Source organism: Alosa sapidissima, chromosome 13 (genome assembly GCF_018492685.1).
Source record: "Alosa sapidissima isolate fAloSap1 chromosome 13, fAloSap1.pri, whole genome shotgun sequence".
In the NCBI taxonomy this organism is placed as follows: Eukaryota; Metazoa; Chordata; class Actinopteri; order Clupeiformes; family Clupeidae; genus Alosa; species Alosa sapidissima.
In genome coordinates this window covers 12054628-12074680 of record NC_055969.1, presented here as the reverse complement: position 1 = coordinate 12074680, position 20053 = coordinate 12054628, and the positions used below count along the sequence as shown (strand labels likewise).

Sequence of the window (20053 nt, the reverse complement as noted above, 5' to 3'; positions counted from 1 at the left end):
GTCTCCCTCCACCGCAGCGTTTTTGTTTGAGGAAATATAGCATTATCAAGCTATCGATTCCTGACATGTTAATATGACTGCAAATGCATTATTACAGAGAACTCGCAAGGGCTCTCCATCTTTCCCACCCACTAGCGTGTATACATCCTCCCTATGTTAAGCTTCGCAAAGCTTAATTACAAAGGGCTTGTGTTGTTTAGATGAAAAACCGGCAGAGTAACAGCTTTATGTAAGGTGGGCTGTGTAACTGTCAACTGTAGTTTCATAAGGGTGGGGTGTGTGTGGAGTGCAGGCGCCTGTCACTTGCACACACCCAGCCAGGTAAGCCCATGATTCCTCTAAAGCTTAGTCACAGCTACTTGCTCAATGCTTGACAGGACACAACACGTTTACTCTCAGGCAGACTGCTCATAGTCATCCAAGTGTTCCCTGGCTTTTTTTTCACCACTTTTTTTTTATGTCCCGCCGCCGCAAAGAATCTCTAAAAGCGGCGAGGCAGGGACATAAATCATTCAAAGGCTTTAATACCTGTTCTGTTAGCCAGCATTTCTCTAAATAGCCTGCAGATATTCTGAGTATTCTCCCAGGGAAATAATTTGATTACTTGCCTGATTTCACTCTAAAGAGCATACAAGATAGCGGTTTCCTTACTTTGACGTAATAGGGAAAAGTGCCCATTACTAACTGCTTGCTATGGTCCCACAAATAAAGGGGTATACCAATATATAAAAATTGAGAACAAATGGCAACACTGAGAACAAGAAGGAGAACAAAGGCCCCATTGCATGGCCACAGGAATGCCAACAGATAACAAAGCACAGTACTTACGTGATAGGTTTGGAATTGGAATTTCATTTGATTCCACAGTGGTTTGAGGAAAAGGAGTAGAGCTTTTATTCGTTCCAGTCTTACGTGTGATGTGGTTGTCCGAGTTTATAGTTTGTGTTGAGCGGATCGTAACCGCTGAAGTTGGGGTGTAATTGGTCACTCGTGGAGTGGAGGGGTCAAAAGGTCCTTTTGTGGAGCTACCCTCCACGAAAACCTCTGGCCTTCCAGATGTAGAGTTTGTGGCAGGGAACAAGGACGTGGGAAGCGTGGAAGGCGATACAGGAAGCCCCAACGTGGGGTCAGCACTGATGATCGGATCTTGCCCGATGCGGTCCGGGTCCAGGTGGGTGTGCGGCTCGTACTCGAAGATTTTGTCCACAAAGACCCACTTGAGGCCAGCAGTGCAGAGGGCCAGGCTGAGCAGGCAGGCGATGATGGGCAGGATGCAGATCTTCTCAGAGTGCAGGCAGCTGCGCACCTGCTCCGCCTCTAGACACACACAGCAGGCGCCGGCCAGTGCTGCCAGTCCCAAGGCCCCTCGCTCGGCGTCCCCTTCTCCGCCTGCGTCCCCTTCGCCGGCATCGTCCCCGCTCTCGTCCTCCGCCACCTCCTCTCCCTCCGCTTCCGTTTCCGGGACTTCCTCAGGGACGGCGCTCGGGACCTCAGCGGAGGTGGTTGGCGACACGACCAGCGCGGCGGAAGAGTTCTCCACTCCCTCGGTCATCCTCCTTCTCTGCCCACCCCCTCAAACTCTTTCTCCCTCTCCTCCTCTCTTTCTTTCCTTTCTCGTTTCCCTCTCTCTCTCCTTCAGCCCTGTGTGTCTCTCTCCAGTGCTAGCGAGTTCAGACAGTGCCGGGAACTCTGGGATGCCTGAGCTCTAGCTCACAGCACTCCCCTGCTGCAGTGGGCAGTGGCGGAGCTCGTAAAGTGGGTTTCCATTATCAGATCACACAACAAGGGGCGGGACAAGAGATCCGCTCTCAGCCACAGTCAGCCGTAAGGGGGGTAACCTTGTTAACCGGTGTCTGCGAAGTGAGCAGCAGGACCCTCAATTCACAAGGCAAAAGAAACAGGTTTTTATTCTTTTTTTGTCTTTCTCTGCTTGTGAGGTCTGGTCAAAGCATTCCACACCCTCAGTAACGCGCCAAAGCATAAACAACAAAAGTAACACACACATACACCAAAGTCTATGAAAATAAGTGCATCAGTACCAGAAGGATGTAAAAAGTCCGAAAGCGTAGCTTGTCATTTTTTTCTTATTCTTTTCCTCCTGTTTTCTCTAGGTCTCCAGCATGTTTCTTCTCTCTTCTTCAGAGGGGTCCCGGAACAGGAGTGTCCATGTGCTCACCTGTGAGCTGACTGACTGCAATGGTGCGGTAAGTAGTGGTTGTGGTGGTGGTTTGAGGAGGTGCTGGCTGCGGCAGCTGGTGCCGGAGTGACATGCTGTCATGCTCGGGTGGCGGCGCGTGGAGCCGGAATTACCCAGGAGCAGCAGGTGCCTTTCCTCCTCCTCCTCTTCTTCCTCCGTGCCTCAAAGCCGAGAGCAGGCAGCGTGGGGGAGCAGCCGACTGAATAGCGGAGGTGAGGAAGCGTGCATGCACGCACACGCACACAACACAACACAAACACGGAAGGATGGGCTCGGGATGAAAGGATACTCCCACTGTCTCTTTGCTCACAACCCCTCCTTTTCCCCCTTCTTCCTGACTCTCTCCCTCTCTCTCTCTCTCTCTCTCTCTGTTTCTTCTTCTCTTCTCCCTCTTGTTCTCCTCTTGTTCTCTCTCTCTCTCTTTCTTCTACCTTTCACTCTTCCTCTGTATTTCTGGTCTCTCTCTCACTCTTTCAGTTTCAGTCTCTCCCTGTCTCTCTCTCTCTCACTCCCTGGTATGTCACTCCCTCTCCCAGGCTGCTCCCAATCTGAAACACAAAGCGTACGAGCCAGGCAAGTCCGTACTTGATCCAATTAAGTGGAGAGGCAACGAATCAAAGGCAGGCAGACAGACGGTCTAAGGCTTGCCCTCATATTCTCTCTCTCTCCTTTTCTTTCTCTCTCTCTCTCTCTCTCCCTGCTCTTGCTCAACCATTGATTATGCTAATATATGTTCTTTTGTCAGGGGATGGCGCTACACCAGTCACCATGACATGTGATACATCCCCCGAGAAACGCCGCTATTGTTTTATCACGGTTGAGTACCACTCAAGATTTTCACCTTAATTAGCCCCTCCAATGAAAATAAATAAAAAAAACAAATGCGTACTGTAATATAAACACGTCAATGTAAACGCCCTGTAAACGACTCGAAAAAAGCAGCGGTTGTCAAATCAAATCATACTTTATAATTACACTAAACATGATTAAAGGAGAGTAAATACATTTGAACCCTCTTTAGTTCCGCGTGGCTTGGCAGATTACGGCTTGGTTCTGTATATACTATGTCTGGCCCCCTTCAGTTTCATAATCATATTTGGTCTCACACAGCATGGTAGCGCTGACTCAGGGGATGAAGGGACCGTTAAAGCTTGTCCGGAAGCGCAATCGACTGGACATAAATATTGGATGAGGAGCAGGCTCCTTGAGGTGCCTCCACATCCAGGCAGGAGCAAAATCCCAGTTTCCAGCTGCACTCTCCCTCTCTCTCTGGCCATCATGAGTGCTCAGATTAGGTGATCATAAATATATAGTTTTTCTTTACACGCAGTAGCCTAAGGTGGTGATGGCGTGATTTAATTAAAAGCCTGCTTCTTTATACATCAAATAATTAAATAGCTTAACTAGAACAAAAGCGCTCACCATGAAATCACTCAGTGGAATGTTGAAGTGTCATCACTATCTGGCTATACCCGGTCAGTACATAATACCAGTTTATCTTGGATAAGTATGCACTAATTCGTAGGAAGATGATCCATTACATAGCCGTCATGGTACAATATTTATTACATAACAGGGAACCTTAACAAGCCACCTTTAGAAAATGTATGGTCTCGATCCACTTTAATCCTGGAACTCTGAACTCGCATTAATCCATGTACTTTACTTGCACCCACCAAGCTGGTTTTGACATTTTTGACTATCAAGCGAAGGCAAAGTAAAGTGGGGTGTAAAGAAATTCTACGAAAATATCGCATCATTAAAGAATGCTTGTAGATTTTTTTGAAGTGAAATCTCAGCGTTATATGCCTAAGGCTGCAGCCTACAAGCCTACCAACAAAAAACACGCCACAAAAAACTGTCTAGAGGGAGATGTGAAAATCACATATAAATGGGACGTCTGTTTATCCTAGCACAGGGGTGGCCAACCCCCCCTCCCTACACACACGCACACGCACACACACACACACACACACACACACGCACACGTCCTTCCCTGGCCTCAAAACCTTGTCTTCAACTAGTTGCTCCTGAGCTACAGGAGCCGGATTAACACAGCCCCACACAATCCACACTTGCATGGCTGGCTTTCAGCTCAATCGCCTCTCCTGAGGTTGTGAGGGTGACAGATAGACCGGCAGAAATCCCCCCATGAGCTGTTAAGCTCCCCCCCCCCACACCCCCCCGGGCGCTAATAGGCAGGGAGTCGAATCCAGCCATTGCTGTCTAAGAGGTTACTTTAAAAAGGGCGGAGCAGGGTTTAAAGGTCGGGTCAATGGCGGCAGCCTGTAAACACATGAAGGACCCCTTTCCAATCTGAATGGCCTGCCAAAGAGGCTTCCTGATTATTGTATCAGTATTGATGTCAGTCTCCTTCCTGGATTTTACACTGCAATGTGTGAGAAACGCTGTTTGTTAAAACAGATTACTCGTCAAACACAATGCTTGCAGTGGTTTTGTGATTGTGCATAAATGGTCAATTATCAAGGATAAAATATTCATTATATTTCCAATGAAGCAAATAATGCAATCTTACTGTGCATACATTTCATATCAGAGGAAGCCACTGTTCTTCACTTTATATAATTTGAGAGTAATAGTGTGCACCTTGGCAATAGTGCCATCCTGACTGCATTTTAACCTTCCAACAAATATTCTAATGTTCTAAAAAAACAGCTAACCTATACAAACTCTTAAATTTACAATCTGAGTTAGACAGTAATCCTCAGTGTCAGGTATATCATCAATGTTATGCATGTTCCACATGAACTGGAAAAACAGAGTAAAGACTAATAGAGGAAGCTATAGGGTGGATTAATTAATTGGCGTGGGTCAAATTACAGTAAAACCACTCAAGGTCAGTGGCTTAGCCGCAAAGGAGAGTCTGCCAACTGTGCCGCCAGTGAAGCTCAAGAATTCAGATTTGCTGTGCAAATAAAGCCCAAGAAAACCCACTGCTACATTTTATGGGAAACTATGCACTTACAGAAATTTAGAATGGCTCTGACTAAAGATTAAGTGTTATACAGTATAATTCAATCAATGACATTTTGGGAAGATGGTATTTAAAAGGCCACATTCCATAAATATTTCTCTCTGGACAGCTACAACAGAGATGCTGTCGTGTCGTGTTCAAACTAAAAAGCAGAAAATAGAAAACAGAAGACTTTGGCAGTGGTAATTACATGGCCAGCTAAAAGGGACTAAATTAATTTCCTTTTTCTGCCGTTTACAGGAAGTTTGATGAATTATTTAAGGCAAATAAGAGAGACTGTGGGACCTGACCTAGAAAAATCCCAGTGCAGAGTATTTTTTTTAACAGAGTGCAGAGTGAAAAAAAAAAAAAAGCTGGTTGCCTGGTGGCGCGCAGAAGGTTACGCGTGCATTAGGAGATGAGAGGCCGGTCTTGCCAAAAACTGGGAGGCATAACTTTTATTAACAAACATCGCGGCAGGGCCTCGGAGTCAGGCTCAAATTCAATAATGCAGTCTTGTCTGCTGACGCAGGGGAAATGAGGGGGCTTTTAGAGAAATAGGAGGTTGCACGCTTTCCACCCTCGTTCTGAGCACAATATCATTGGCGGGACGAGATGAGACAGGATTGAAGAGGAGTGGGGAGAGACGGGCTCACGTTCATCAGAGCCTGTCAAGTGATTCACGGTGAATTATGGGTACAGATGGGTTGTAAAGTATAGGATGCTTTGAATTTCTGTGACCATACAACCACACAATCACCCCCACATCCACACTACTTTTACATATATTTTACTCCAATAACACTATATTTTCCAACTCTTGCAAGAATTTAGTACAGGTATCTGAGTAGAGTATGGTATACTATATAGAATTTAGTATACAGCTTTGTAAACATTGCACTATATTTATGTAGTGCACAACTATGGAGTGGTATCACAATAAAAGCAAATAAAATGGAATCACTTTAGCAAAAATTAAACCTAAGTGCAAGGCTTTAATGGTGACTCAGAGAAAGACAGAACAGTGACACCGGTGAGGGGGCAGAATTAAGTGTGTGTGTTAGTGCCCTCTTTCTACCTCTCCCTCCCCCTCTCCAACCGCCCCCTATGACCCCCCCCCCCACCACCCGCCAGGCTGGTGCCTCCAGCAAAGACTCATTCATCTTGTGCAGAAGACCTCTGCGCAGCCGACTGACATGCACAATCTGCAGCGTCCCAGTTGTGCCTGTAATGGAGCTCGGGGCAGGAAGTAAGTCGTTGAGGAGAGAGAGAGAGAGAGAGAAATAGAGAAAGAAAGGAAGAAAGAGAGAGAGACAGAGAAACAGAGAGAGACAGAGAGAGAAAGAAGAGAGAGAGAGAGAGAGAGAGAGAGAGAGAGAGAGAGAGAGAGAGAGAGAGAGAGAGAGACCCATTATCATTAATGCTCACTACACACTGTCTCATTCTTTACAGAGGCCCTTGAGGACCACCGCAGGAAGAAGGGGGGGTGGGGTGGGGTGGGGGCGTGGTGGTGGGGAGGATTGCAGGGTTCAGCACTGCTTCGTCGGACAGCTCCTGCATGATGCAGTACTGCGTCAGGGAACCCGCCTGGCTGGCTTTGAGGAGTGCAAATAACGACTGGATTTTCACCATAATATCATGACTGGTAATGTCAACCCAAGCAGCAGTGGGTACTCAGCATAAAAGGAAGTTACTAATGCTTTCACACTTGGATGAAGAACCAGTCTCGGAGAAGAAGAAGATTAAGTCAGCTCATCAATGCAGCTTTCTTTAACAGCAAGCAACTTTTATGGTGTTCAGTGGTGTTAGTAGACATTTGATTTGTCTCATTCACGTCATCATACCAATAACAACATTACAGAGAGAAACCACGGGACAGCAATAACAAAACAAGACTTATGAAATAGTGGCACAAACTTACACACACAGCTGGGGAGACCGTATTTCTTTTTACTTGGCTGACAGCAAAACAAGCAAAATTCAAGAGGGAAAAATGCAAAAAGTCTCTCACTGACTTTCTTATTGACTTGAGTGTTGTCTTAATCTATAAACATTAGAACCAAGCGTAAAACAGCCTATGATTGTGACAATGAGAGTACAAGTTTAATGCAAATAAAAGATTGAAATGACAAACAACCAGAATATCAATGCGTTATGCAAGACAAAAAAAAAAAATCATTGTAGCTTGAATATGTAAAGACTCGTCATTGTTAATCACATTTATATAGTCACATCATCCATGGGCAGATTCATAGGCAAATACTGCTACATTGGATCACATAAGACAAATACAAAATGTTCATCTGCACCTCATAATTCCTTATAAATAAATCAGTCTTAAGCCTCAACTGTGTGCCTTCCAGGAAAAGCCATGAGATCCTTAAACAAATCCAAATAGACTTGTGGCCTGAGCTAAAACAACTGAGCTAGGACAAAACAGCAACTTCACAGATTTGAATGTCTTTGTAACTGCACTTCTTCCCTGTCTGAGAATGGGCTTCAGGTGCAACTCCACCGTTATCTTGCTAGCGGTTCTGGTATTAATTATGTAGTGTAGGAAGGACAACGTGTTCTCTCTTAGTGCTCAACCCAGAGTGGCACCCAGTCGGAAGGAAGTGGCGTGACTGTGAATTTACTCCCTACTTTGCCCCTGCTGTCCACCCTCCCTGTGCAGTTTCAACACATACACATGCCCTCGAGCTATGCTGGTTAAAAAAAACCCAACCCAGAATCAATTCTAGTGGCACAGGAATTAACTCCACAGCTTGCACGGACACTAAGGACTGCAATCATAGAAACAGCCTGGAAAGACCATTAAATTACTGCTAGATCCTGACTTGTTGCCATCCCTAATCTGCTTCGTGCCTCAAACTTCAAAATATCAAAAGATTATGTAACAGGTCCTACAGCGACTGGGCCTGTGATACTTGTGGCCATTCTCTGGAGGTGAACAGAGAGAAGAAACTGCATTCACATCACTTCAGGGAGAACACCAGGCCTGCCTTTGTCATTTTGTCATTGGAAGAAATGATCCCTCATAAAAAAAGCAAAAAACAGATGTCATATTTCCTCTTCGGAGTATTGTGCAATAGTTCCATATCTGAAATCATCTCCAGAAGGTGGATACGAAACAGAAACACACACAGAAACATTCTCAGCAAAACTTATGGCAGCCTCACAAATGGGACAATAAAGCTAACATCTTAGCAGGGGCAACAAAAAGAAAAAATGTGTTCTCATATTTTCTTGAAGCAAAAGATAAAAAAAAACAATGTAAAGGGGCCAATGGCTTCTTTTTTTGCGCCTTTTTTTATTTCGACACTTCAAGGCTGCATCAAGGCATCTGCATAAGCCTATTGTGGTAATTGAAGCCTAGATAGTGATACACACAGCAGTGTTGGCAGCGAGCACAACCGATCCGCTGCGGCATCGGAGCCTGTAGCACATTAAATGAGAGAGAGAGAGAGAGAGAGAGAGAGAAGCGTAGGGATGAGCGTGAATAATGGAGAGCTGCTGGACACCATGGCTCACTAGCGCACAAGAAGAAAAAAGTAAAAAAAAAAAAAGGAGGAGGAAAAAACTAAACGAGCACACAATGCCGGTGGGATTTCAGACTTCAAAAAGCATCACTGTGAACAGTGAATATTCCAGGGCACTGATGTGGAAATGGATCAAAAACAAGACGCCAAACACACTTTACTGGACTGGTTTGAGCTGGTCTAACTCAGGTCTATTAATATTAATTGCAACAGTTTCTTGGGGCTTCACCGCTAACATAACTGCTAACTGCTACATACCTGGATAGAACTTCAGTGACACAAAACATAAACAAGGGCCGTCAAAACAACAGAGAAAGACTTGACATTACGTGACCCTCCATTGAATCAAAACTACTAGAGGATGACTGCCAAACTCCAAAAGTAGATTTGCGCAACTTTTGAACATCTGCAGTTTGATATAAGTTTATTAAGCCTCTGTGTGTTCAGTTACTCACAAAAAAAAGTTATACCAGGGATTGGTAATGATTTATTTTTTAAAGTCAACTATTTAAGCTGTCAAAAATGGGACATGACAGTAACACAGGAAACATAGTGCCCCTAACAACTCCCATGGACCAGCTGTGCTTGGATCCATGTTTCTACCTACCAGCAGAGAGCCTCGCTTGTCTAGACATTTTATTAATACTGCATGTTCTACTTGAAACAAAACCCAAGTAGATAACAGCTTACAAAAACAGTATGACATTTGTATGGTATTTAATTAACGGCATTAGCTCCCCAAATGCCACAGACATTACATCTTGACGTTGCCTTGCAGACGGAGCTGTCCGGAGAGACATATTACACCGCCGTGCAGCTGGACCTGTGCTAACTCAAGGCACAGGAGCAGTCTACTGTCCACAATCCTGAGCCATTACTTTTTGTCTGGTGTTACGACCAACAGCCCCATGAGTGGCTCGGGCGACTCTGACTAATCACACCTCGAGTATTAAGACATGACTTTTTGGTGAGCTCATTCCTTCAAATCTGCTTTTTTTCCAAGAGCTATACGTGTGAGCTATGACCCTGCTTTTCGTGACCCTCCCTGACGCGAATAGATACATCACATCGTACAAGGATGCAATGGTACAGAACCAGCCAAGAGACCTGTTCATGGAAATGTAACTAACTGGGCATGGCATGGAGAAAAAAATGAATCAGATACTGTCCAAATGGTGAATATAAAAATGAAAGCCAGTGGAGACATTAATCACTGTAGGTGACTATATAGAGGTCAGAGTCTGTTAAGGACCATAACTAAAAACTCAGCCTCATCAATTCTCCCCTTCCATGATAGACTAATGTAGATCGTGTTTGCAAAAGAAAGGGAGAAATTACCTCCCCTGGATGGGCCAAGTGAAATGCAGTGATGAACACAGAGGAAGGGTTAATGACTTCTTGGGGTTTCAAGTTGCCAGAAATGGCTTCTTACATAGTCAACCTAGAGAGGAAACGACTCAGACACGGGACCACAAATCAATAGTATCTTGAAGCTCATGTATTCATTTTGAGCAGAGGACTATCCTGCCAGAGAAGGAAATGGGGAGGGGTGGTATATTTATTTTGTTAGCAAATTAACCTGTCTTTTGGAAACCAATCCCGGCATCTCTGTTTCATATCAAAATGGTATTCCCAGCAAGAGCATGGAGCTATGTGGACATGATCATGAACATGATTACCTGAGACTGTTAGAATTTGTTACACTAACAGTTAAAACTTGTTAGAACTATCTAGTTAAAGGAATCAGTGTGCAGCAATGTGCACAACCATTTTATACCGCAGTTCCTCTTCAGTTACAATAACAAGGGAGGTAAAAGCCCAAATTGCTCTCATAAACTTGTTTACTCCCATAACAAAAACCCTCTGTCTCCATTTCTCTCTTTCACTCTCTCTTTCACATACACACGCATGCATACACACACACACACATTACTACCCCCTCTACCCCCTCCTTGCACAAGCCCACACATCCACAACCTCTGGGGAAACATAAACGCTGTATCTTGTGCCACACCTCAAGGTTATCCATAGTCACGATTGCAACCTATGGGATTTTGGCCTCATAGTGCCATCTCAGTAGGCAATTCCATTACTGCTCCGTGCTGCACGGAGATCATCACTCATTGTGCCAAAAGTGCCCTCACTGCACAGCAGGGCTCCTTGAACCTGTGCTTCTGAATGTACCCAGCCAGGTAACAGCACCATGAAGGTGAGGATGAAAAGGTGGCACATAAAACTATAACCTTGTGCTAAAAATAAGCAGGCTATGTGTAACTCAAATGACTGAGCTTCCAAGTGTTTATATTCACCTAGTTTAGTTGTCATTGCATTTTGCATCAGCACAGCAGAAAGTCTAGACATTTTAATGGCTTCTTTCAGTGGTAACACAATAGCATTAACATGCTTATTCACTTCACAAATCCAAAAGTGTTCCTCCTCCATAATTACATTCATGAGGAATGTATAACATGTACAGAAAAGCATGCATCAATAATAGAAAAGGTTATAAAATGAATATGACAGTAGGAACTAGTTAATGTCAAACTCCTATTTAAAGGGACACCAGGCAACGTTTTCGTGTTAATTAATCATCTCGGTATATGGTTAAATGACTCATTACGGGGCGAATGAAGGCTCTCTTGCCCGCCCCTACTGCCTGTAGGAAGAATACCCCACTTGCAAGTTCGGTGTATCCTACCCGCCGACCAAAGCAGGATCAGTTTACAGCACAGAGGCAGGCTAACGAAACGCTAGAGATTGTTGCAAACGTGTGTATAATGGCAGAGCCAGCGAAGAAGCAGCGAAAACCCTTGACGGAAGACGCAAAGAAAAGGAAAAGAGCTTCAGACTGAGCGAGGGGGAGTTTCGTAGAGAAAAAGCATCAGGCTTGCCTGGTGTCCCTTTAAACAAGAAGGATAAAACATTGTTGTGCTTCAGAACACAAAACCCACAACAACACAAAAGAAAACAAAACCCTATTGGCAATGTTTTTTTCCATACTCCTTGCTGAATGGCAAATATCTTGGAACAATCCTGGTAGACAAATCCGCCCAACGTCTCTCTCTCTCTCTTTCTCTCACCTAGTAACCTTTCAATCGTACCTGAGACAGACCGAGAGCCTTAATGCCTACACAGTCTGGCCACTGTCAATACAAAGGAGACGGAGGAGGAGGGGAGGGAGCTGGCTACACTGATCAGCATTCACAGCTTGGCCGGGGCTTGGCTTGTCCTTCCCATGCTAAATGCCTGAGGGAGGAGCAGGATGAAATGGCGCTTTTCTCCTGGCAGCCAGTCAGAGAAGTACTACTCGCTAATTGAAAAAAGTGATTAAGTGGCCAGATTAAATAGGCCTGAATACTGATCACTCTTGCAATGCTGCAAAATTGCAACAAGAGGGACTGGAGGAATGGGGCCAGAAAGAGAACCCATTTACCTGTCCTGTGATATTAATGGTCCGAGGAGGTTTTTAACTGTCTGACTGAGGTTGATGGATATCAGATTTTTGGAAAGACTCTTAAGGCTGCAGACACTCGCAGCCTGCAGACGCATATGAAGTGTACTGACCAGTGGCATATGGTCATGACAAAAATATCTTGGACAAATGCCCTTTGTGACATTAAAAATGTCGATCTGGGTACAAGCTATGTGACATAGTACAATTTAGCTTACTGAAGTATACAATTTAGCTTACTGAAGTATAAATGCACTACTTGTAATAAATGTAATGTCTAAATTCCTCTCAAATAATCAGTATTTCATTCCCAATATCAGCAGTGTTTTAGGATCCATTGAACACTGGGACTTACCTTTGTCTGTAAATCCAAGCAAGGAACAAACAAGGAAACTTAACCTAGCTTTTAGTTTTACGAGACTATGTCTTGGCTTTTGCAAAATAAAAATGTCTCAGACCTGGCATTGTTATCATGCAGAAAATTGCCAGACTGGGAGTTGTTTTTCCTGACAGTCATAGACTCAAACTCTGTCCAAAAGACATGTCACCAGCACTGTGGGAATGGCAAAACATAACATAACATAACTGGTGCCAAAGTTGCTGGTTCCGATGCAGCAACAGTTTGGCCAATGTTTGACATGAGAGAGTGATGATATGGCAATAGGTTTGAACAGCTGCTTTAGGCCTTTACCTTTGATGACTGTCAGATTTCCTGTGATGCTGGTTTTCCCAAGGTTATTGACAGCCTCGCATGTGTACGTGGCTGTGTCTGATTCTGTAGGTTTTTTGAACTGAAGCTCTGAAACCCTCCCCCTGGAAACACAAACAGTAAGGGGACATAAGACACTGAAAAAAAAACAACAGTCCATTCCAAGACACAACACAAAATATTTGTTTAAAAACATCTAATTAGATATGCATGATGGCTTTCAGTATCTCTTTATAAAACATATTTGTTCCAGTATAACTTTGTTACTCTAGTATAACAAACAGATTTGGTGTTTGTGTTATCTTTTTGATCTGAATCAAACAGACTCAGTAACTTTTGCTTCCCTCTGGTTTTGATGGCATAGGATCAAAAATATTCTGCCCACACAGACTGACAAAGTGAAGGGGAAGGTGTCCAGTGCCTTAAGGTATGCTCAAGATAGAGGTGGGTGTGGGTGCAAATAACATTAGCACGGCCCCAGCATGCCAATGGTGTAACCTATTAACTTATGACTCACTTCCCAATAGAATGTGGGAGAGTGCTGTGTTCTAACCTCCGAGCCTGAAAATTCTAGACAGTTTGTGTAGGCCTCTGTTGTTAGTATGGAAACATGACTGTAGAAGATGGGGTTAGCGTTCATACAGAAGAGAGGACAGGACTTACCCTTTCTTTTTTTTAATCTTTGTATTTTTAGGTTTGTTTTTGCTAGTTATCTCTTTCCCATCTCTGTACCACTTGATTTTGGGCAGCGGGTTTCCAGCTTCGAGCTCACAAGTCATGGCTGTTCTTTTGCCCACGTCAACAATCTTACTTTTCATCATCTTCAGTTTGGGCTCAGCTGGAAAAGAAAGAGAGAGAAAAACATTAAGACAAACTGGTCCATAATAACAACACTGGTAATGTCAAACCTGAGAAAGCACACAAATATTGCACCCTTGCACAAGATTGCACCCTTTCCCCCCCATTTAGCTTTTTCCAGCAGAAATTCCTTTGAAGTATCCGGTCCTTGTCAAAGTGTAACCATGGCTTATGACCAAGATTAGCTTGACACAGAGAGAGAGAGAGAGAGAACACAAGAGGTAACAGTTCAAGCTTTTTTTCCATTTTCCTAAGCAAAACAATGTATGTGTTCTCCATGCCAACAGCTTGAGCTAGAGTGCTCTCTTTTGTGAAATCCACAATGCCACACGATCCTTTCAGCAAATATCAACCATTCTGCAATCCCATGACAACCATGAATCCTCTTACCCCTTTTCAAAAACAGTCCCTGAAAGTTAAAAAGGCCTCAAAATGGACTCAAATTACAGAGGAAAACAAAAGAGTAATCCACCCATAAAACATGACCCCGGCATACTTTTAAGACATAATCGTTAGACAAGATGCACTATCAGTAAATAGAAAAAAAAAAGACATCCTGCTCAAGCTCCAGACATCACAAATAACACACTGTCTTTATAGATATTGCATATTTCACATTCTCTCAGCAAAGTTAAACTTACAGGGCCAAGAGGACTCCTCACAAACAAACCATCTTCAAAGCCTGTGTATTCCCCGAGGCTCTTCGCCAGGAGGAATCTACAATTGCCTCTGACAACCCATGAATATTATCTGCATCCAATTGCTGTACTAGTTTCATACAGTCACGGAAAACTGTCAATTAATAAACTTGGAGGAGGTAAAAGAACCATCTACCTCAAATGGGATCTGTGCAAACCTGGTGACACAATGACAGCACTCTCATGAAATATGAATGGGAGGCTGGTTTCTAGGGTTTTTTTTGTTCTTGAATGGAAAGCCCTGTGCCCTACTTTCAAAGATAAATGGTACTTAATCTCATGAGAAAACGGATATTCACATCAAGAGGAAAAAAACTTGTTCTTAGGTGTGGACCAAACACTAGCCACGGCATGTTGTTAACATGTTCATGAGTTGCCAACATGTTCATGAAAACAGGCACTTCAGCACAAAAGCAGATCATAGTGGTTTGTAAAGCTATCCTCTACACCAGAGTGTTACTGATATTCCATAAAGCATTATTAACCCTTCAGCCGGTACCATCACACCGGTGTGACAGGAATGTTGGGAAATGAACATTCTAAAGAATCTTAAAACTAATGTATCTGGACACAGAGATGTGTTAAAAAACAACGCAAGTTGTATTGTTTTCAACGCAAGTTGTGTTATTTTCCAACACATATTGTGTAACAAATAAAAAAGGAAACAATATAAACTCTTGTCCCTATCTGGACACAGAGATGTGTTAAAAACAACAAAAGTTGTTTGTTCGTTTTAAGAGTGTTAACATTTGTTTAACATTCGTTTTAAGAGTGTGGGCTGAATTCAACATCGAATTTTAGAACCTTACATTGTTTTTAACATTCTAACAGAATCTTCAGTTAGAATGTTAAAAACTCCCCTGCTGAAGGGTTAATTTATGCATCAAAGTTCAAGTCCTGTAGAAACAGCTGAAGAGAATGACAGTCATTCAGAGTTTAGTTATAGAAACTGGCTTTTGGCCAAAAATGCTCATGGATATACATCTGCAACTCACTTCATTCACAGACAGCAGAACATGAATAAGTGAAAATGTAACACCATATACCAGCTGTGTGCTTTGCAGAAGAATACATGAACGCACACAGTCCAAAACCAGGAGTTGCTCAACATGACACACAAACCGCGAGAGTGATGGACCACTCCCAGTACAGAACCGGGAGTGGTCCTTACTCAAGTGCTCGCAGCTGCCTTTGATAACATCGTCCTAACAATGCCCCTACTTCACTTGCCCACAACAGTTAACGTGTTTTAATAAGAAGGCAGCGGAAGAATCTGTAAAATGTTGATTCAAACAGGGCTGTGTAACGAGACACCAGTGCTTGGCGCTGGAACATGATTTTGGTCAGGCAGCTGTTGATGAGACCAGTTCTTTGGAATTATTGGCGGGAAGAGATGTTCAAGCCACCCACAGGCAAGCTGCACTGCTGTGAGCCTAACTGACACACTGGAAAGCTTTCTACTGAAACTCTCCTGCTGGCAAAGGGTTCCTCCTAGGTGTTTGTGTGTACATGTCTGTGTGTGTGTATGTGTGTGTCTCTCTCTTTCTTTCTTTCTGTCTGTCTCTCTCTCTCTCTCAACTACAAAATTACTAAAATAAATATAATAGAAACGTCCAGGATGATCCTTAATGTGTACATTTACAGTCATGTCCTCGATTAGTGTGTCGATAATTATGCAAGTTAGCCATATAAATATTAGTCTGCTTGTAGGTTACCATTGGAGACAGTGAGGCTATCTAAAGAACGAGACAAAAAACTGATACCTAAAAATCAGCTAACCCTTCCATACCCTTCCAAACAGTACATGCATAGCACTTCCAAAAATAGTACATATTAATGGTATCTGATTAGAATTGCCATACTTATAAGGTTGTCTCATATAGCAGACATAGCTATATGAACCCAAATTCATATCCACAGCAAACATCACCACTTTCCAAAACCATCAAATACATCTTTTCTAAAGGAACTATGAAATACAGGGTAAACCCTGGCATCATTTCAGAGATGTCACCAACTTTTCTTACCCTCTAATCAGGCAGTAGTTTTCTCTGGGCCAAGCCTATACTGTAGTTACCTGAAAATTGTGCAATCTCACAATATTTGAGTTGGCAAAACTTCAAAGAATGACTTTCCACATCACATTAAGCAGTTTTTGTATTCATGCTTCCTATTGTGAATAGATAGAGGATCAGACGACAATAACCCTTAGTCACAGCTATTACTTTCACTCTCAGTAAACAGCACAATTCTGCCCTACCCAAACTGGAGCGCTTTCTTGAATGAAACCAATCTGATAAGAACGTCTTGGAAAGGGATATGAGCACAATAGCACAAATTGGTCATGGTCTGACCACAACAACGAGGAAGCATCTCAGGTATATCACTCAGTAGGTCTGACAGGACCCCAGACATGACAGGTTTCTAAAGCCAAAGGGCCTATGGAACATTAGAATAAACAATGGGGGACTTACAGTAAAGTTCCATCTGTTGGATACGGAAATGCCAGTGAAAGAATTATTGTAAAATTCTGATGTTAATTCATTTTGAGTGCTCAATTAATTTTTAAATCTAATTTTATAAAGGCTGGGATGTCAATATTTCTCTAGTGTAACTTCTCTGAGGATTGCTTTGAGCTCCATAGTCACAATGGTCTGACAGCACAGTTTTTTTACTTATTTTTAGTCATATTTATCATATCCCTGTTATGCTCACCAGTGACTTAATTGCATAAAGCTGTACTGAATCATGCATATGTTTTCACTGAAATTTACATTCAACCAAAACAGCAGCAAAGTTGTCGTCCCCTGGGTCGTACGGTAATGTAGCGTGAAGTGGACTGAGAGCATCCATTTTCCATTAATAATCCCCCCCTAAAACGAACCGTGTGGCCATAAAAGCGTTTCTATTGCAAGGGGGGATAACTTAATTTGTGGTCAGTTCCTTTGTTTTCTCAGTGCCGTTACTGCGTCGGGCCCAAGCCCCCGTTCCAGCTGCTTTCCTATGTCATAGAGAAGCTCCCTTTGGGGGAGTCCGACGCGTTTTTCAGACCACAAATTTACACGGATCAGAGCCCACATTCCAGGCCATGCAGCTCGGCTAAGTGAGGAATTCCATGATCTAATACTGAGCCCAGACAGAGTGTGGGGCTCTATACATCTCCAAACGCCCCCTCCAATGACTATTGTGACTCGCTAGGTTACTGATAGCTCTTCCTGATGTTTCCATGAAGGACTCCTCTTGATATCGTAAATTGGTGAGGGGCCAGTGGGAAGTGTGTGTGTGTGTGTGTGTGCGTGTGTGTGTGCAGGCTAAATGTGGGTGGGCGGTAGTACTATGGCTATCTCTAAGCTCTGGTTCCATTTCAGTGTCTGACACATGATTAATAGCTTAATGAGTTTTCAGAACACTCAATAGGTCTAGGATATACATTTATGTCCAGTAATTGCTATCTGTCCTAAGAAACTGCTTAAATCGTTTAGCCACTCTGGAATGATCTCTTCATCTCTTCACCACTGACAATGAAGACAACTGGATCTACGGCGTTTCGAGTAAATGTGACCATGCATAGACAGAAATTAGTGTCACTGATCCACCTTGGAACCTGTGTGATATTTTACGGTGACATTCCATGCCTGATCTTCTAGCTGGACAGTGGGCTCTACAGCACACATTGTGGTGAGTAAAATAAAGACATTATTGAGTTATGGGAAATGAATATTTATAAAAAAGAGACACAAATGTATGCCACAAATGGTTTATAACAACTGACTGAAGCTAGCTGAAGAAAGTTACCCTTTGTGCTCAAGTACACAAGTCCTACACCAAATTATTAGGTCTACCTCATTATCTCAAATTAAGACATCAATTTAATGTGGTCTAATTTCACAAAAGTTAATGTGACTCTTATCAACGCTGAAATAAATCCTGTCAGTATGAAAGCTGCCAAAGACCATAACACATTTGCTACCAAAGCACCACATGGTCAAACTAACAAATGTTTTGTCACAAGACAGAAAAAGATTCATAATGCATACCTAAATGTTGCCCCTCCTTTGACAAGAAACAGTTTATTTAAGCAGGCAAGACTTGAATTCAGGCCTGGTTTACTGCATAACATATTTATGCCTAATAATAATAATAATAATAATAAAAAACGAATCTGAAAAAATATTAATATAATTTTTTATGGTGTTTCCTATATCTTAGCTTTAATTTTAGAAGTTGGTCAGCGTAGGCTAAATACCTCGACATCAGCTAACATGCTTGAGGAGAGAATGCACGCGCACTAACTAATGTCACAGCTGTCACAGAGGTAGCTAGGGTGGTGTGGCCACGTTTTTAACTTGTTGTCTAGATCAAGACTGTAAAGTCGGCCCAGAGTATTTTCTACGGCATTTCATTAGGCTACAGTAAAGTTGGAGTATTTCATTCAGTAGCCTAATTTCGCTCTCCACACCGGGCGTCACAGGTGCAACTTAAGTGGCCGGGTAGCCTACAGACACATCACATTGAGCAGAAGACGCTTCGTGCGCAATGCCTTCCTGTTCCAGAATGCCTTTCACTGTCAATCAATCAATAAAACTCTGTGTCACCATAACAGATTATTCTAACGACAAGAGTACTTTCAAGCAATAATGGTTCAGCCCGGCAGACGTCATGTGTTTCCTTCTAAATTCATAAACGTTTGAAAGAAAGATGGCGTGGCTAATAATTAAACACCTGCCCTAATCGTCGGAGCATTGATCAGTAACGTGAAGTGTGTCTTTGAACGCATAAACTAAAAACAACGACAGTAGGCTAATACATTTTTGCCAACGAGTAAAGGTGTTGAAGCCTGCGTCTACATGAAGTTGTTTTAAAAGCCATACCTGTTGGAGAGTTTTCCAAGTTAGAAGAATTCTTGCCGTTTTCGTTTCCATTTTTCCTATCTTTTTTACCCCTCTTATCTGACATTGTAACTTTTAAGGCGCTAAAAGCTGGTAAACTTCAATATCCTCCTCGCACTTTCCTCGCTTTGAGATCAACCTGCCTCTTGTCTGGGATCCGCACTTAACTTTGTCAGAAGGTGCAGTCACTCCAGCGAACTGTTGAATACTTGTGACCATGCAGAACGCAAACGCGTGTGTTTTAGAAGACTGGGGAGGAGTTTCCTCTCAAGAGTTCTTCCTTCTTAGTTTAGGCCTATCTAAACATTCATCACTTGTCTCTAGAGTGGTTCTTCAATGTGACTAAATCTGTAAGATGATAAAAAAAAATGCAAGGTTGAATAAAAGTCCTGTTAATAATCAGTTACAATTACCAGGAGTGCCAGGTTGCTTTAACTCTTGTGTAGGTTATCACAGAACCAGTGGGGCCTATGAAGGCACCTCAAGTATCATGTACAGTGTGCTGACCATTCCCTCAAAAACAAAACTGAGGTAGGCTATAGATAGGCAGGTGAACATACAGTACATGAAAAGGAGACAGCGAGCAATACACACCAACACACAACCAGTCACGAAGTATGCACAATTTAGACACCAAAAGTTACTGAAGGACAAGGTAATATATTTGTTGGATGTCTATACCTCAAGGACAAAATATAATTAATAGTGAATAGTGGGCAGTTCTACAAACTCATATAG

At 42.9% G+C, this 20053-nt stretch overlaps 1 protein-coding gene across 13 annotated transcripts in view; it reads right to left on the bottom strand.

Moving 5' to 3' along the window:
- Nucleotides 1-19538, bottom strand: part of nrg1 (neuregulin 1) — a 55832-nt gene extending 36294 nt beyond the window's left edge. For 7 of the 13 annotated variants that reach the window (XM_042059456.1, XM_042059459.1, XM_042059460.1 and 4 more), the window contains exon 1: nucleotides 829-2535. In XM_042059456.1, the coding sequence (XP_041915390.1) occupies nucleotides 829-1552 (724 nt within the window). In that variant the 5' untranslated portion in view covers nucleotides 1553-2535. Of the gene's footprint in view, nucleotides 1-828; nucleotides 2536-12852; nucleotides 12975-13533; nucleotides 13709-19297 lie in introns of those variants that run through there. The other 6 variants (XM_042059463.1, XM_042059465.1, XM_042059464.1 and 3 more) reach the window with 3 other exon arrangements.
- Between the last annotated feature and the right edge of the window lie 515 nt (nucleotides 19539-20053).